This window comes from Dreissena polymorpha, chromosome 12 (assembly GCF_020536995.1).
Source record: "Dreissena polymorpha isolate Duluth1 chromosome 12, UMN_Dpol_1.0, whole genome shotgun sequence".
Taxonomy (NCBI): domain Eukaryota; kingdom Metazoa; phylum Mollusca; class Bivalvia; order Myida; family Dreissenidae; genus Dreissena; species Dreissena polymorpha.
Window position 1 is genome coordinate 47,073,935 of NC_068366.1, and position 16,246 is coordinate 47,090,180.

Below are 16,246 nucleotides of genomic sequence, written 5' to 3' on the forward strand. Positions count from 1 at the left end.
TGTGTGAATACAAGTCCAGTAATATTCAATAATATATCCTCAGAAATTCATATTTGATTCACATAGTAGAATTCAATTGATACTATTTAAATTGAACAATTGCAAGGAAAGCTTACTAGATACTTTACAAAACTTCATGGAGAAAAACATCAAAAGTTGTTTTTATACTAATGATCAGTCCATTTTGCTTCCAACACATGCGGATGCACAAGACTTCAAACATAACAAGAATACTAAGATATAGAGTGGAATGAATACAGAAATTAAATCTGAATCCATACATTCATTATAGGACCATTCACCGCAATGGAAGGATGGGGGAAATCTAAGAGGCAAACATGCTATATTGACCCTGGTCCCTGTTTGAATGAGCAATTCAATACATTCTCCTAGAGCTTACAAGGGCATGTACATTCTATCATAAATTCATTGCACACACACAGACCATAATCTGATAATATTGAGAGATACAGGAATTTATCTTTGTATTTGTAAAAGCTCTTAACTCATAAGCTAAAAAAACTACTCAAACCGTCATTATAATGTCTGTCAATCTGGCTTCCTTAAAGTACTGTATTCCAATATCTTACAAGATGTGTTTGTGAAACACAATGTCCCCCTATATGACGTTTGACCTTGAAGGATGACCTTGACCTTGACCCTTCACCACTCAAAATGTGCAGCTCCATGAGATACACATGCATTTCAAATATAAAATTGCTAGCTTCAATATTGCAGAAGTGACATTACATGAGCAATTTTGACCCATATATTTGACCTTGAAGGATGACCTTGACCTTTCACCACTCAAAATGTGCAGCTCCATGAGATACACATGCATGCCAAAAATCAAGTTGCTATCTTCAATATTGCAAAAGTTTTCATAAAATAAGCCATTTGGGCCACATATATTTGACCTCTGACCTTGAAGGATGACCTTGACCTTTCACCACTCAAAATGTGCAGCTCCATGAGATACACATGCATGCCAAATATCAAGTTGCTATCTTCAATATTGAAATACTGCAAAAGTGTACATTAAATGAGCGAATTTGACCCATATATTTGACCTTTGACCTTGAAGGATGACCTTGACCTTTCACCACTAAAAATGTGCAGCTCCATGAGATACATATGCATGCCAAATATCAAGTTGCTATCTTCAATATTGCAAAAGTTATTGCAAATGTTAAAGTTGGCGCAAACCAACCAACCAACAGACCAACAAACAGACAGGGCAATAACAATATGTCCCCCACTACTATAGTGGGGGACATAAAAATCCTAGAAAGGTTTGAAGGCAAATACTACGGTTATGTTCACTTGAGTGGTGTGAGGTGTATGCACATAGTGGGCTGGTAGAAACAGTACACTGCGCTGTAAAATGTTGTTGGTGAGGGGGATGATTAGGTGAAGATTGAGCGTGACTGTGAAATTCAGCAGACAAACAGGTGGAGAACAAGCATTTAATAGGTGGATCAGAAAAAAATTGACATATGTTATATGAGTTTCATTGTCATTAAATCTGTTAAGGACAACTCAAAATTTAATGTCAATCTTGCTGAGTCTTGAAAGTAGGAACCTAACTTTATGGATACTCATAGGTTTCATGTCTTATAGTTTTAAGATGGGGGACTGTTTGAAACATTAATGAGGTCATGATGCAGCATTAAAAACATACACACCATTGTAATATATATATATAGCCATTCTGTTAAGCCATGCCAAATTTACTTGAAATAATTATTAATATGTTATTCCTGGTTTCCAGTCGAACAGGCTTAAAAGGTAACTCAATACATGTATTTATTGAATATTAGAGCAACACAAATAATCTCACAATCATACTAGTCATAATGGTACACACACATGTTTATGACTTATGCAACAACATAATGAAATATACCTTTAACATTATGTGGAAGTGGGAAGATAATGAGTTACAAGATTACAACTTTAATAAAATGTGTGCATTAGACAATTAGTCTACCCAGTTATTTTTCCTCCACATATTAATAAGTTAAACACTTAAGTAACAGATGAAAAAAGTGCACAATTAGATACCAACTTTGTCAAATTAATCACAAACATAAATAAAACATTTTAGCCTCCCTCTCAGACAAAGTGGCTTAATGCATGTGCGTAAAGTGTCGTCCCATATTAGCCACTGCAGTCCAAGTGGCTTAATGCATGTGGGTATAGTGTCGTCTCATATTAGCCACTGCAGTCCAAGTGGCTTAATGCATGTGCGTAAAGTGTCGTCCCATATTAGCCACTGCAGTCCAAGTGGCTTAATGCATGTGCGTAAAGTGTCGTCCCATATTAGCCACTGCAGTCCGAGTGGCTTAATGCATGTGCATAAAGTGTTGTCCCATATTAGCCACTGCAGTCCGAGTGGCTTAATGCATGTGCGTAAAGTGTTGTCCCATATAAGCCACTGCAGTCCAAGTGGCTTAATGCATGTGCGTAAAGTGTCGTCCCATATTAGCCACTGCAGTCTGATTAATGCATGTGCGTAAAGTGTCGTCCAATATTAGCCACTGCAGTCCGAGTGGCTTAATGCATGTGCGTAAAGTGTTGTCCCATATTAGCCACTGCAGTCCAAGTGGCTTAATGAATGTGCGTAAAGTGTCGTCCCATATTAGCCACTGCAGTCTGATTAATGCATGTGCGTAAAGTGTCGTCCCATATTAGCAACTGCAGTCCGAGTGGCTTAATGCATGTGCGTAAAGTGTTGTCCCATATTAGCCACTGCAGTCCGAGTGGCTTAATGCATGTGCGTAAAGTGTTGTCCCATATTAGCCACTGCAGTCCAAGTGGCTTAATGCATGTGCGTAAAGTGTCGTCCCATATTAGCCACTGCAGTCTGATTAATGCATGTGCGTAAAGTGTCGTCCCATATTAGCCACTGCAGTCCGAGTGACTTAATGCATGTGCGTAAAGTGTCATCCCATATTAGCCACTGCAGTCTGAGAAAGCAAATCAGGACGCCACTTTCCGCCTTAACTGGGTATTTTCACCAAGAGACTTCCATGAAACAAAGAATAGATAAAAGCAGAAAGTGTTGTCCCTAATAAGCCTTTGCAGACTGCACAGGCTAATTTGGGACAACATATTACACACATGCATAACACCAGCTTTTCCGAGAGCAAGGTTCATTTGTATTAAATAAGTAAGACTTAATGCCAAAGACTGCACTGTTGTAATGTCATGATACCATGAGGATTATCGAGTGAGAAAAAGATACAGGTTGCAATGAGTAGCATCCAGGAATGAGGTATGGAGAATTGATAATAAATAGTTTACATCATCACTCAGTGTCACAGAGTGGTCTGTGTTTGTGTCGCAACTGAACGTGTCTGGGTCTTGACTCGCTACAGTCCGAGTTATCTTCACATAAAATAACACACCATGATTATACCATCAGATTGCAAGCTCTTTTTGTGCTGGTTATGTTCCAAAATTAGCAACAAACTCAAAAAGCTCTAAATTAAAGTCAACACCACATATATGGGCGGGATTGAATAGTTATAAATTATCCAACATACCGATTCAAAAAACATCACTGTCTTTACATACTGTGACAAAAAATACAAACATCTGTCAATTTAATACAGTAAAATTATTTTTTTAAATAAAATAATCCAGTCCTTATAATTATTGTAGTAATCAAATAGCCCCAATAATAATATATTCATACAAACCGATTATATTTTAATAGCCCTACTATTTATATAACTGAATTTCCACAATTTCTTTCAATAATCTGTTAAAACAACCCTCTACAAAAAAACATGGCAATATCAGCTTACCATGCTTAGTTACCATTCCATTTAAATAATTGTGCCATCCCAAGCTATAGGACTGAATGTAAGCTACCTTCACCAACCAGTTCAGCGTAATATCTCCATCCAAACTAAGCAGTTTCTTTACTTGAAATAGCAGTGACCTTGATCCAACTGATTCAAAATGCAATCCACAATTAAAACTACATGCAAGGTACCAACATACACGATTTCAGCACAATATCTACATCCAAATGAAAGTAATTGAGCAGAAACTCTTTTTAATTTTAGTATCAGTGACCTTGAAATTAACCCAACTCATCTCCAATGCAAGGTCTTGCATCCAACACACCCAATTTCAGTGCAATACCAAAACTCACAATATTCACAGGAAACCATTGTTGTATTCTTAGTAACTCTGACCTTGACCATGACTTGGCCATAGGCAAGAACAATCCCAAGCTAGATATGAATGTATGCTATCTTAACATAACATTTAAGGGCAATATCTCAATCCAAACTTATGTTATTTAGCATATGCCATGTTTTATTTTAAGTTATTGAGACCTTAACATTTTCCTGACAAACTTAAATACAATTTCAAACAAGGTCTCCATAAAAGCTTGCTGTATCCTAAAATTCATCAAGATTGGTCAATCCAAATTGAAGTTATTGACCAAGCAGCCACCTGTTTGAGGCTGAATTCCTTCATGTCCACAATGACCAAGTCTTATTAGCTGGATTTATACATAATATGAACAACTGGTTGAAAATTGACATTTCCAAATAAACATGTATATTGACTTAAAGCCCTGTAATGCACAATATTCCCAACAACTTGTTTTATTCGCTAGTTGTTATAATGTCATATAAGAAATGTAATATTTTGAAAGTTTGTCTCTGCATTTGTAACATACATGATATGACCCATTAAATGCAAGAAATGCATGCTCTCCACTTACAAGCCAGGTTTGCTTTGCAACAGATCCCAAAAGGGACAACTAAACACCAAAACATAAAATAAATAACATAAACACTTCAAAACATACAAAATACATTCATGCATCACAACCAGTCTTCAACTACAAAACTATTAAGGTCAAGCAGTCTATTGAAGGGGCCTTTTCACAGATTTTGGCATGTTTTGAAGTTTGTCATTAAATGCTTTATATTGATAAATGTAAACATTAAATTTTAAGAGCTCCAGTAAAAAATCATAAATAAAATTTAAAAAAGGAAAAAAAAGTAGCCCGCAGCAGGGCTCGAACCAGTGACCCCCGGAATCCTGAAGTAAAAACGCATTAGCCAACTGAGCTATCCTGCCAAGCATACATAAGATGCGTATTTTATACCTTATATAAGCAATCTTCGTAGTTTCACAAATTTAAACGACAACAACAGAACTCTCCAAATTATTCAATCATTTTGCGTTGCAACGCTTTATAATTTTTAGGTTTTTAAATCGTCAAAAGATGCATATAATGGCTATATTAGACCATGGTAAATGTTCAGTAATACTGTTTCCTCACAAATATCATAACTAAACCCAAAATTTGCGAATTTGAAACAACTTTTTTCAATTTTGTCAATTTACCAAACCGTGAAAAGATCAGTTTAAAACTATGTTATAACAACTACAAATCTTAATTCGTAAATTAATCCTCAATGTAAATAACGCCACATAATACACAAACCAATTTATGGATATTATGTCAGAACAAATGAAATTCACATTAATATTTAAAATAAATCAACGTTAATACTCTCGCTGTTTATATCAGTTTTGGGTTCATTTTACCTCTCGCTGCCTAGAGTTCAGTTTGAGATGTTCTGACTGCTGCAGCAGACGATCTTTCCGCCGCCACTTGGCACTGTCCTTCATCTTGGGTCTGAAACAAACGGGGCATTACTGATAAATGAAATGTAAATTAATTTTTTTTCCGACCAATTAAACAATATGTCTGTAACACAAAAAGTTATTTTACCCATAATCCTATAGATCACTGCTCTAAAGTTGATCCAATCGGATTATAGAAAGAAAATTAAAGTGTGTGAAAAAATATGATCCACCATAGATTCGCAGTATATTGGACAAAAATGGTTAGCGAAATAACAGATTGCATTACAGAGGATCTGAGGTGTGGTTGTATTAAATTTGACATAAATGTAACTCAACAAATAGAGACATACTAATTTACAAATACTTTTATTAATATGGTAAATTCAAGTGTTGTCTTCAATAAATAACATTCCATAAAAACCCCATTTACCAACCCATAATTATATAGGCATATTACCAGAAACAAATAAGGTTTTGTTTAAGCCTAATGAAGACTCATTATAAGGATTAAATCAATTGATAAACATATTTAATTAACATTTCTCATAACTAGTCAGGCTTCTCTCTGTGCTATTTACATGCCTTTGATGAACCAAGACATTTCTTTGAAACCCATACTTAATATTTTCTTCAGAGTTGAGTATGTTCTTGTCCAGGATGGGGAACATCCCTATCTCAAGGGGGGCAGGTAGCTGTACATCCTCTGGAAGACCTGGCTTCTTCCCCGTGTAGTCCATGTAATTGGAACGCTTGTCAATCAACATTTCTAAAGTAGAAACATACACAAAATAAATAGGACTGAAATTAAAAAATAAATATATATAAATATATGAAGTGACTTTAAAAGGAAATTAAACACAGCATTTCTTTTGTGAAATGAATGATAACAATTTTAAGATAGTAAACAAAATGTGTTTCATTTTTTATAAGAGTTAATATTCACATAAGTGAAAGACAGCTCAAACAAAAACACGTACCAGTTTCTTTGATTTTTGAGCAATTAACGTAAGTTTGAGATCGTTGTGATGAAATCTCGAGTCCCTCTTTGAGCAACTTGACACGGCTCTCGAACACTTTCAAGTTGAGGTCGGCCTCCTCCCAATTGGCAATGATTTTGTTGTCGATCAATGTAGCGAACATCTGCGTCTCCAGGAACGGGCTGAGAAAAGGGAGGTAACTCTCGGCCTGGTCACTCAGGAAAGACGCCTTGTCAAAGTTCTGCATCGTCTCTCGACTACTCAACCACGAGTCAAGGTCCTGGGAATTCATAATCACAAATTCCTCATACCAACAGAACATGTTCACGAATCTGTTTAAGAAAATTTCACGAATCGAGTTGTTGAACTTTAATTCCTCAAGTTCCCTGGGCAACATTTTGTCCAGTTCTATAAACTTCTCTTTCGAGATTTCTTCTTTGGCAATTTTCGGTGACATTTCTGCCTCCAGATCCCCAAAATCTTTATTCCACACCCCAGTTTTCTTGGCAAGTGCGGAGATCTTGGACCAAGCCTCACTCTGTTGTAATATCTCCATCTTCTCCAATCCTGATGTGCTGTGAATCTTCCTCATGCCTGGTTCTGGCTCCAGATTTGTCAGTCGCCGCGGAGTTGGTTTCCTCTTTGGACTAGATATCACAGAATCTGTGAACGTCTCTTTCAGCATGTGTTCTTTGCTGCTCACAATGGCTTGGTACAACTCTTCCTTTAGCTCTTGCTCAAAGGGAAATGTTGGCAAGTCCTCTGCTACTTGGACACTGTTGTTGTCAATGTCAACAAAACATAGGTTTGCCTGGAAATAAAGACGCACAAAAATGGATGAGTGTAAAAACGTAGTATTTGATGGACATCTTAAAGCAGATACACCAGTGTAACACATTGACACAACCCTAAAGTAACAAATAATAAGTTGATCACACATCACATTTGAAAAAGAAAACAATCATTATAATATTGTGCAATGTCCAGTACAATATCCGGCGATACCTCATTAGGCAGGTGTGGTTTGGAGGTGTCATCCTCTGCATGGTGCAGCCCCATGATGTAGGGGACCGGGGCATCAAGAAAGTGCTGGAGGGACGCTGGCAGGATGGGCACATACACGTGCTGCCATGTGAACGGGAACACCAGCGTCACTATGCTCTCAGAGACCAGCATCAGGCGGTGATAGTCTGAAACAAAGAATCACTGATATAATACAAGATAATCAGGTGTGTGATAAAAGAACCACCTAAGGGGAGGAAAATGCCCTACCCCCTTTACAAGGTTCAAATAAACTCGTCATTTCTTCATAGACCCAGCAAAGTTAAGAACTATTTGTAAACTTTGTTTGAAATTGAGAGAGATGAAATCAGCTGAAAGTAGAAAAAAAAACACACCCCTGAAGATATAAATATTTGCTTTCCAGCTTGTTCTTATCAGACACATTTTTACATGTTGCCAGTTGAAATAATATTTGACACATAATAAGTTTAACTTTGTCTTAGATCGCCTGTCTGGCAAGAAATTCATTCTCACAGTTACAGTAATTTCACAATTGTAAATCTGCTTGAATTTCATTGATTTTCATGTTTAAAACAAAAATCTGCTCTCTACACCTTATCATGTGCCTTTTTAACGTTGCACTTGACTTTACTCCATAACATTTGGTTCACATCAGCTTTTGCTGAATGTATCAAGTTATTCAATATTATTCAAGAGCAACACTTCTGATTTCCATCAATAGTAGCGCACTGACAAACAATGCTCCATACCTGCACTGTCAACATACCTGATGAATACAGCAGTATCTGGTGCTCCAGTAGCACACTGACAAACAAAGCTCCATACCTGCACTGTGAACATACCTGATGAATACAGCAGTATCTGGTGCTCCAGTAGGACACTGACAAACAAACCTCCATACCTGCATTGTCAACATACCTGATGAATACAGCAGTATCTGGCGCTCCAGTAGGACACTGACAAACAAAGCTCCATTCCTGCACTGTCAACATATCTGATGAATACAGCAGTATCTGGCGCTCCAGTAGGACACTGACAAACAAAGCCCCCATCTCTGCACTGTGAACATACCTGATGAATACAGCAGTATCTGGTGCTCCAGTAGCACACTGACAAACAAAGCTCCATACCTGCACTGTCAACATACCTGATGAATACAGCAGTATCTGGTGCTCCAGTAGGACACTTACAAACAAAGCTCCATACCTGCACTGTCAACATACCTGATGAATACAGCAGTATCTGGTGCTCCAATAGCACACTGACGAACAATACCCCCATCTCTGCACTGTCAACATATCTGATGAATACAGCAGTATCTGATGCTCCAGTAGCACACTGACAAACAAAGCTCCATTCCTGCACTGTGAACATACCTTATGAATACAGCAGTATCTGGTGCTCCAGTAGCACACTGACAAACAAAGCTCCATTCCTGCACTGTGAACATACCTGATGAATACAGCAGTATCTGGTGCTCCAGTAGCACACTGACAAACAAAGCTCCATCCCTGCACTGTGAACATACCTGATGAATACAGCAGTATCTGGTGCTCCAGTAGGACACTGGTGCTCCAGTAGGACACTGACAAACAAAGCTCCATTCCTGCACTGTCAACATACCTGATGAATACAGCAGTATCTGGTGCTCCAGTAGCACAGACAAACAAAGCTCCATACCTGCACTTTCAACATACCTGATGAATACAGCAGTATCTGGTGCTCCAGTAGCACACTGACCAACAAAGCCCCCATCTCTGCACTCTCAACATACCTGATGAATACAGCAGTATCGGGTGCTCCAGTAGCACACTGACGAACAAAGCCCCCATCTCTGCACTGTGAACTTACCTGATGAATACAGCAGTATCTGGTGCTCCAGTAGAACACTTACAAACAAAGCTCCCATCTCTGCACTGTCAACATACCTGATGAATACAGCAGTATCTGGTGCTCCAGTAGCACACTGACGAACAAAGCCCCCATCTCTGCACTGTGAACTTACCTGATGAATACAGCAGTATCTGGTGCTCCAGTAGTACACTGACTAACAAAGCCCCCATCTCTGCACTGTCAACATACCTGATGAATACAGCAGTATCTGGTGCTCCGGTAGGACACTGACAAACAAAGCTCCATACCTGCACTGTGAAAATACCTGATGAATACAGCAGTATCTGGTGCTCCAGTAGCACACTGACAAACAAAGCTCCATACCTGCACTGTGAACATACCTGATGAATACAGCAGTATCTGGTGCTCCAGTAGCACACTGACAAACAAAGCCCCCATCTCTGTACTGTGAACATACCTGATGAATACAGCAGTATCTGGTGCTCCAGTAGCACACTGACAAACAAAGCTCCATACCTGCACAGTCAACATACCTGATGAAAACAGCAGTATCTGATGCTTCAGTAGCACACTGACAAACAAAGCTCCCATCTCTGCACTGTGAACATACCTAATGAATACGGCAGTATCTGGTGCTCCAGTAGTACACTGACAAACAAAACTCCATACCTGCACGGTCAACATACCTAATGAATACAGCAGTATCTGTTGCTCCAGAAGCACACTGACAAACAAAGCTCCATACCTGCACTTTCAACATACCTGATGAATACAGCAGTATCTGATGCTCCAGTAGGACACTGACAAACAAACCTCCATACCTGCACTGTGAACATACCTGATGAATACAGCAGTATCTGATGCTCCAGTAGCACACTGACAAACAAAGCCCCCATCTCTGCACTGTGAACATACCTGATGAATGCAGCAGTATCTGATGCTCCAGTAGCACACTGACAAACAAAGCCCCCATCTCTGCACTGTGAACATACCTGATGAATACAGCAGTATCTGATGCTCCAGTAGCACACTGACAAACAAAGCCCCTATCTCTGTACTGTGAACATACCTGATGAATACAGCAGTATCTGATGCCCCAGTAGCACACTGACAAAGCACCCATCTCTGTACTGTGAACATACCTGATGAATACAGCAGTATCTGGTGCTCCAGTAGCACACTGACAAACAGCTGCACGAGATGGTCAAGGCCCAGGAGTCGCACCAGGTCCCAGAGGGAGAAGTCAAACAGGGGCAGCTCACCAGTACCTAAAACAGGGGCAATAGGCTGACCAAGATCCAGCATAGGGCAGTGAGAATGAAGCAAGTTTCCACTTAAAGGGTCCATTTTCTGGCTTTGTCAAAGACTAGTCTTTGCTTTACTCTACTATTTGAAGTAGAAACGTAGATAAATAGTAACTTAATGAAACATAATTTATTTTAGTTCATACACATTTTAAATCAAATCTTATCTAGAAGCAATTTGGAATTTATATGAATTGTATTTTAGGCAGAATAAATTTGGCACCCAAAACAAATTGTCAAAGCCCTTTTTCATAAAGTCTCTTCAGCAGTTTATGAAACCTTGGTAGGATAGCTTTGGAAAAGCATGCATGCAGCTTAAAAGGTGGCAACTACTGTTGGTTCAATCAGTGTGGATATTTCATTCTAAAACCCAACATATTCATGAATTTTGTATTGCTATGTTGACCAGAAATTATTAATTCTACACAACCGTAAATGACACAATTATTATATTTCATTTGTGTAAATAAAAATCAAATTCATTAAAACATAATCTTTGTTTAAAAGATACTTTGTATGTCAAATACAGACTTATTGTTATAAAGTGCTTTTTGTCCAGAATAAATTCAGGAAAGAGATAAAAAGTGCGAAAGCTGCTTAAGCTTCAATATAAGCTATGCATGATGATAAATGTCAGTGATTATCATTGTTGATTTGTAAAATTGTTAACTTGAACAAAAAATCAAGACATGACACACCCAGGTACTACGTTTTTTATTGACAGATAAAACTTAAAAGAACAAGATGCTTGGTAATTTACTTTATTTGTTAAAAATATTTGTTAACCCTTTCCCACTCAGAGGCAAAGCGAAAATTACTATGTGCCAACAGCAAAAAACCAAAACAGTTACTCGCAGTCTGTTCAGGTTTTTATGATGTCTGCTGCTCATCAATATCTAACTCATTATCTAAGGGTTGGAAATGAACTCTTTAAAACTTGAATCTAGTAAGAAAGGTCTTTCATTAAATATAACTTTCTAAGGGACAACAAACTTGTTTAAATACGTATGTAAGTGGGAAAGGGTTACAAATTAATAGTAAAGAAGAAAATAATCATGATTCATCTGGTCCACCAGTATCTTAAAAGCTACTATTTTATATTCCTGTCTAATCTGAAATCAGCATATCAATAAAAACTTAATGAACACCTATGTGCATTTGATGAATTCAACAAATACATAACATCCAAACTAGTCCCCATAAGACCTTCACTCAAACGTATGATGCAAGAAGGTACTCAACCAGTAGTAGTGCAGTAGCTCTACAATGCAACCATCACCATGAAGGCATTTGCTTGAGCAATACACATGTATATTTATCTAGCGATCAATATATAAGTTCCAGTTTCCAAACCCATATATGATCTCTACAACTATTCACAGACCTGTGATAACACTCCAAGTCACTGTAAAAGAACAATTTTTTATGCCATGCTTAAGTACCAACTTAAATTATTAGCTACTTTCTGTGAAGAGCATTTTTACATATGAACATTTCAATGTATAACAAAGTTTTAATAAACAATTTATATTATTTTAGACAATGTATGGTAAAAATATGAAGAAATAAATACAATATAAATATATTTTATAATCTATGTAATTAATATGGTGAAATTTATTAATATTTGACCGGTCTCTAATTTTAGTTTGGGGCTAAAATATCTCACTGTCTTTCGATAATATCATCTATTGACCATTGACACATGTATTGATTGCTAAATGTATTACGATTTTTGAAGCAGAAAATCTCGCAGAAATAACAAGGAGGAACAAATAACTGTTTATGTCATTGTTCATTGGTACATGTATACACAAATTTGAAGCAGAAAAACTCACAGAAATAACATAAAACTATTAATGTTATTGCTGTAATCATCATGTTATCCCTAATACATCCAGTACAAAATGAAACAGCAGATAATGTAAGTTTACTTCATAAGGACAGAAGGTTACGGTACTACTCACTTGGTCTTTGGCAGAAGATTGGTGATGTGACTCCATAGAACTTCATGCTCCTACCAGGAGGGGGCATGGGAACATCATACAACAGGTTATAAATGTAAGCTTCCAATGGCAGCTGGGCTATTATAGGCTTATTGACAGCTTCTGCAAGCTGTTTTAAAAACGTTCTTGGGGCAGAAACAAACTGAACTTGTGATATTAAGCATAAAGACTTTGTCACATAAAGTTTATTAGTTTTTATATCGTAGGATTCCATGGTGTCGATATCTCGTTCGTCCGTTTCTTGACGCTCAACCGGTACAAGACTGCGGTCATGTGAGTATTCTTGAAGGGTTAGAGAGCCCGACGTGTGGAGGGTTCCTTCAGCTTCATGCATGTGCTGCAAGGTCTGCATGGCCGCACAGATCTGCAGGTTCCTCACCTGCTCATATACTACGTAGGACGACCCGTACAGCTTAGAGCCATCCTCTCGCGTTATGACAAATGAGTGGAACTTTGGCTTCCTTTCTTGTCTATCAGTTCGAAACGTTAAGCCTTTTGGCAAGCAAAGCTGAAATCAACATAAAACAAGGGCTGTTTGTAAAACATGCATGCCCCCCCCCGTATGGGCTGTCCATTGTAGTGGCAGCCATTGTGTGAATACAATTTTTGTCACTGTGACCTTGACCTTTGACCTAGTGACCTGAAAATCAATAGGGGTCATCTGCGGGTCACGATCAATGTACCTATGAAGTGTCATGATCCTAGGCAAAAGCGTTCTTGAGTTATCATCCGATAATCATTTTACAATTTCAGGTCACCGTGACCTTGACCTTTGACCTTGTGACCTCAAAATCAATAGGGGTCATCTGCAAGTCATGATCAATCTACCTATGAAGTTTCATGATCCTAGGCGTATGCGTTCTTGAGTTATCATCCGAAAACCATTTTACTATTTCGGGTCACCGTGACCTTGACCTTTGACCTAGTGACCTCAAAATCAATAGGGGTCATCTGTGAGTCATGATCAATCTACCCATGAAGTTTCATGATCCTAGGCGTATGCGTTCTTGAGTTATCATCCGAAAACAATTTTACTATTTCGGGTCACCGTGACCTTGACCTTTGACCTAGTGACCTCAAAATCAATAGCGGTCATCTTCCAGTCATGATCAATGTACCTATGAAGTTTCATGACCCTAGGCCCAAGCGTTCTTGAGTTATCGACTGACAACCACCTGGTGGACGGACCGACCGACCGACAGACCGACATGAGCAAAGCAATATACCCTTATATATTCTTCGAAGGGGGGCATAAATATGTTAATTAATCTGAATGGCACTGTTTATTGAGTTAAATACAACTGAAAGTACATCATACATGTTTGCAAATATCAACTCAAATTCTTATTTTACAATTCAACAAGAGCTGTCTCCATAGGATGACATATGCCCCTGATAAATGCTTTGATAGAAATTATGACCATTTTGCGAAACCTAAACAAATTTTTCAAAACCTAAACCTAAGTTCAAGGTCTAAGGGGTCAAAATTTGTGTGCCTATGGAAAGACCTTGTCCATATACACATGCATACCAAATATGAATGTTACATCTGAAGCGACATAGAAGTTATGAGCATTTTTCTAAACCTATAGTGTGACGGGGGGGGGGGGGGGGGGGGCATAAAAAGGCTAAAGATCCTTAAGACATTTTTTTCCGGCTACGTGCATACATTATTGCACTTATAATACAGGTTGTCGTGATTGACACAGATAAAGGACATTACCATGCCAACAGCATCCTTGTCTATGGGATTCCATGGCAGTGAGTCAGGATAGTTGGCAAGAACACGTGACTTGTAGGGGCGACGTAGCGGTGCACAGTGAAGATTGTCACCTGAAAGTTGATTCAAACACATTTTGTTACAGAAATTAATACTGCAACAGTACAATAAAATGATGGAATTTTGATCTGACCCCTGGGTCAAAAGTTATGGGGGTTGGGGTGGGGCCGGGTCAGAGATTTTCACTCATTTTAATGCCCCCGGTATGGTGCATCGGCCATAACTTTTGCAATATTGAAGAAAGCAACTTGATATTTGGTATGCATGTGTATCTCATGGAGGTGCACATTTTGAGTGGTGAAAGGTCAAGGTCATCTTTCAAGGTCAAAGGTGCAAAAAACAAATCCAAGGGAAGTAATAAGCTTTAAAGGAAGGCAAGTAATGAACCTGCCAAATGATTTTTTTTCTCAAATAAATCAAAGCGGCGCAGGAGGGGGCATTGTGTTTCTGACAAACACATCTCTTGTTTTATGTTATTTATCTATCTATCTCTGTATACTGCCAATCGCTCTTTCGAGTATGATAGGCAGGAAAGGGGTGCATGTCAGGATCATTCGTGAAAGTGAAAAGCAAAAGGGACCCAACAATGAATATTGTTGGGTAGTAGTGAGACTAAAAAGCTTGATATCTCCAGAAGAATGGAGAGAAATATTTTACATTAACTTCTTAATTTCTACACCGATTCACTTCCAATTGATATTGAACATCTCTTATGACAATACAGTCAATCTCAACTTTGCATGGCCCCTTTACCAACACTGGGGTACCCCCTGGGTCAAACATGCCGCGTGGGGATACGAGTCGGCCTCTTCCGCGCCATTTCTAGTTTACTATTAATATTATTACGTCTTTAAATATGGAAAATCACTATGTAAAATAAACATTCATAAATGACAAAGGCTAGACTTGTTCTTCAAATTAAAAATTTGTCACTGGTAGAGCAAAGGCAAATGCACAAACTGCGGTCTTTAAAAATAGTAATAAAAAATATTTTAATCAGCAACCAATTTAAGTGTGTTCAACTTTGTAGCAACAACCGACATAAAGGTATATAGAACGAGAGGGCATACGATAATCGATGCAGATATTAACAGCGATACCATAGTGAATACATCCGGATTCATTTATCTTTATCCGGATTTCTTAATATTTATCCGAAATATACTTTACCCGAAAGTTGGTCCGGTTCTAAGCCAGAAGTTACGTCAAGACCGCTGATGACAAAATAATCAGCAAATCTTTGGTCGATTTTCTGCCCCGACATTATCTTATTTGGGTAAGATATTTAACATCACCTCAAATTCTTCAACACAAAATAACCATATTTTAAGTGTCCACTTGACATCTTTATTGTTTTTCGTTTGCTCCGCTAGGTGGCATAATGCGGAACCCAAACAAATCACGTGACTTTTAGTATTATAAGATAATCATTCAGATGCTTATCACGTGCACAATCTACGGGTCGAGACAGCGGAAATGTTTGTTCATGTTACGGAACACCTTATTTGATTGTCGACTATCTTTGGTTTTGCACATAACTATTTCCAGCTGAATGTAAATGTAACACTTAATTATTACATCAAGCTGCCTAGACAATCCGAAGATTTATCCCGTAGTCTCATAGTATCGGCCCTTCTCATTGTGGTTTTTGACGAAAAACTCTCAAGAAGTGCTTGA

At 38.1% G+C, this 16,246-nt stretch overlaps 1 protein-coding gene across 9 annotated transcripts in view; it reads right to left on the reverse strand.

The window, feature by feature from the left end:
• The window catches only part of LOC127852807 (DENN domain-containing protein 5B-like), a 49,637-nt gene extending 33,657 nt beyond the window's left edge, over window positions 1-15,980 (reverse strand). For 4 of the 9 annotated variants that reach the window (XR_008036273.1, XM_052386792.1, XM_052386790.1 and 1 more), the window contains exons 1-11: window positions 15,740-15,980; window positions 14,513-14,622; window positions 12,751-13,297; window positions 12,168-12,188; window positions 10,622-10,747; window positions 7,608-7,792; window positions 6,603-7,413; window positions 6,244-6,391; window positions 5,584-5,674; window positions 4,748-4,786; window positions 3,307-3,390 (exon numbers count right to left, since the gene is read on the reverse strand). Coding sequence is in view for 8 of the 9 variants with exons in the window: in XM_052386792.1 (XP_052242752.1) it covers window positions 3,307-3,390; window positions 4,748-4,786; window positions 5,584-5,674; window positions 6,244-6,391; window positions 6,603-7,413; window positions 7,608-7,792; window positions 10,622-10,747; window positions 12,168-12,188; window positions 12,751-13,297; window positions 14,513-14,622; window positions 15,740-15,833 (2,256 nt within the window). In the remaining variant the exon portion in view is untranslated. Of the gene's footprint in view, window positions 1-3,306; window positions 3,391-3,548; window positions 3,579-4,747; window positions 4,787-5,583; window positions 5,675-6,243; window positions 6,392-6,602; window positions 7,414-7,607; window positions 7,793-10,621; window positions 10,748-12,167; window positions 12,189-12,750; window positions 13,298-14,512; window positions 14,623-15,739 lie in introns of all 9 variants that reach the window. The other 5 variants (XM_052386787.1, XM_052386789.1, XM_052386791.1 and 2 more) reach the window with 5 other exon arrangements.
• Between the last annotated feature and the right edge of the window lie 266 nt (window positions 15,981-16,246).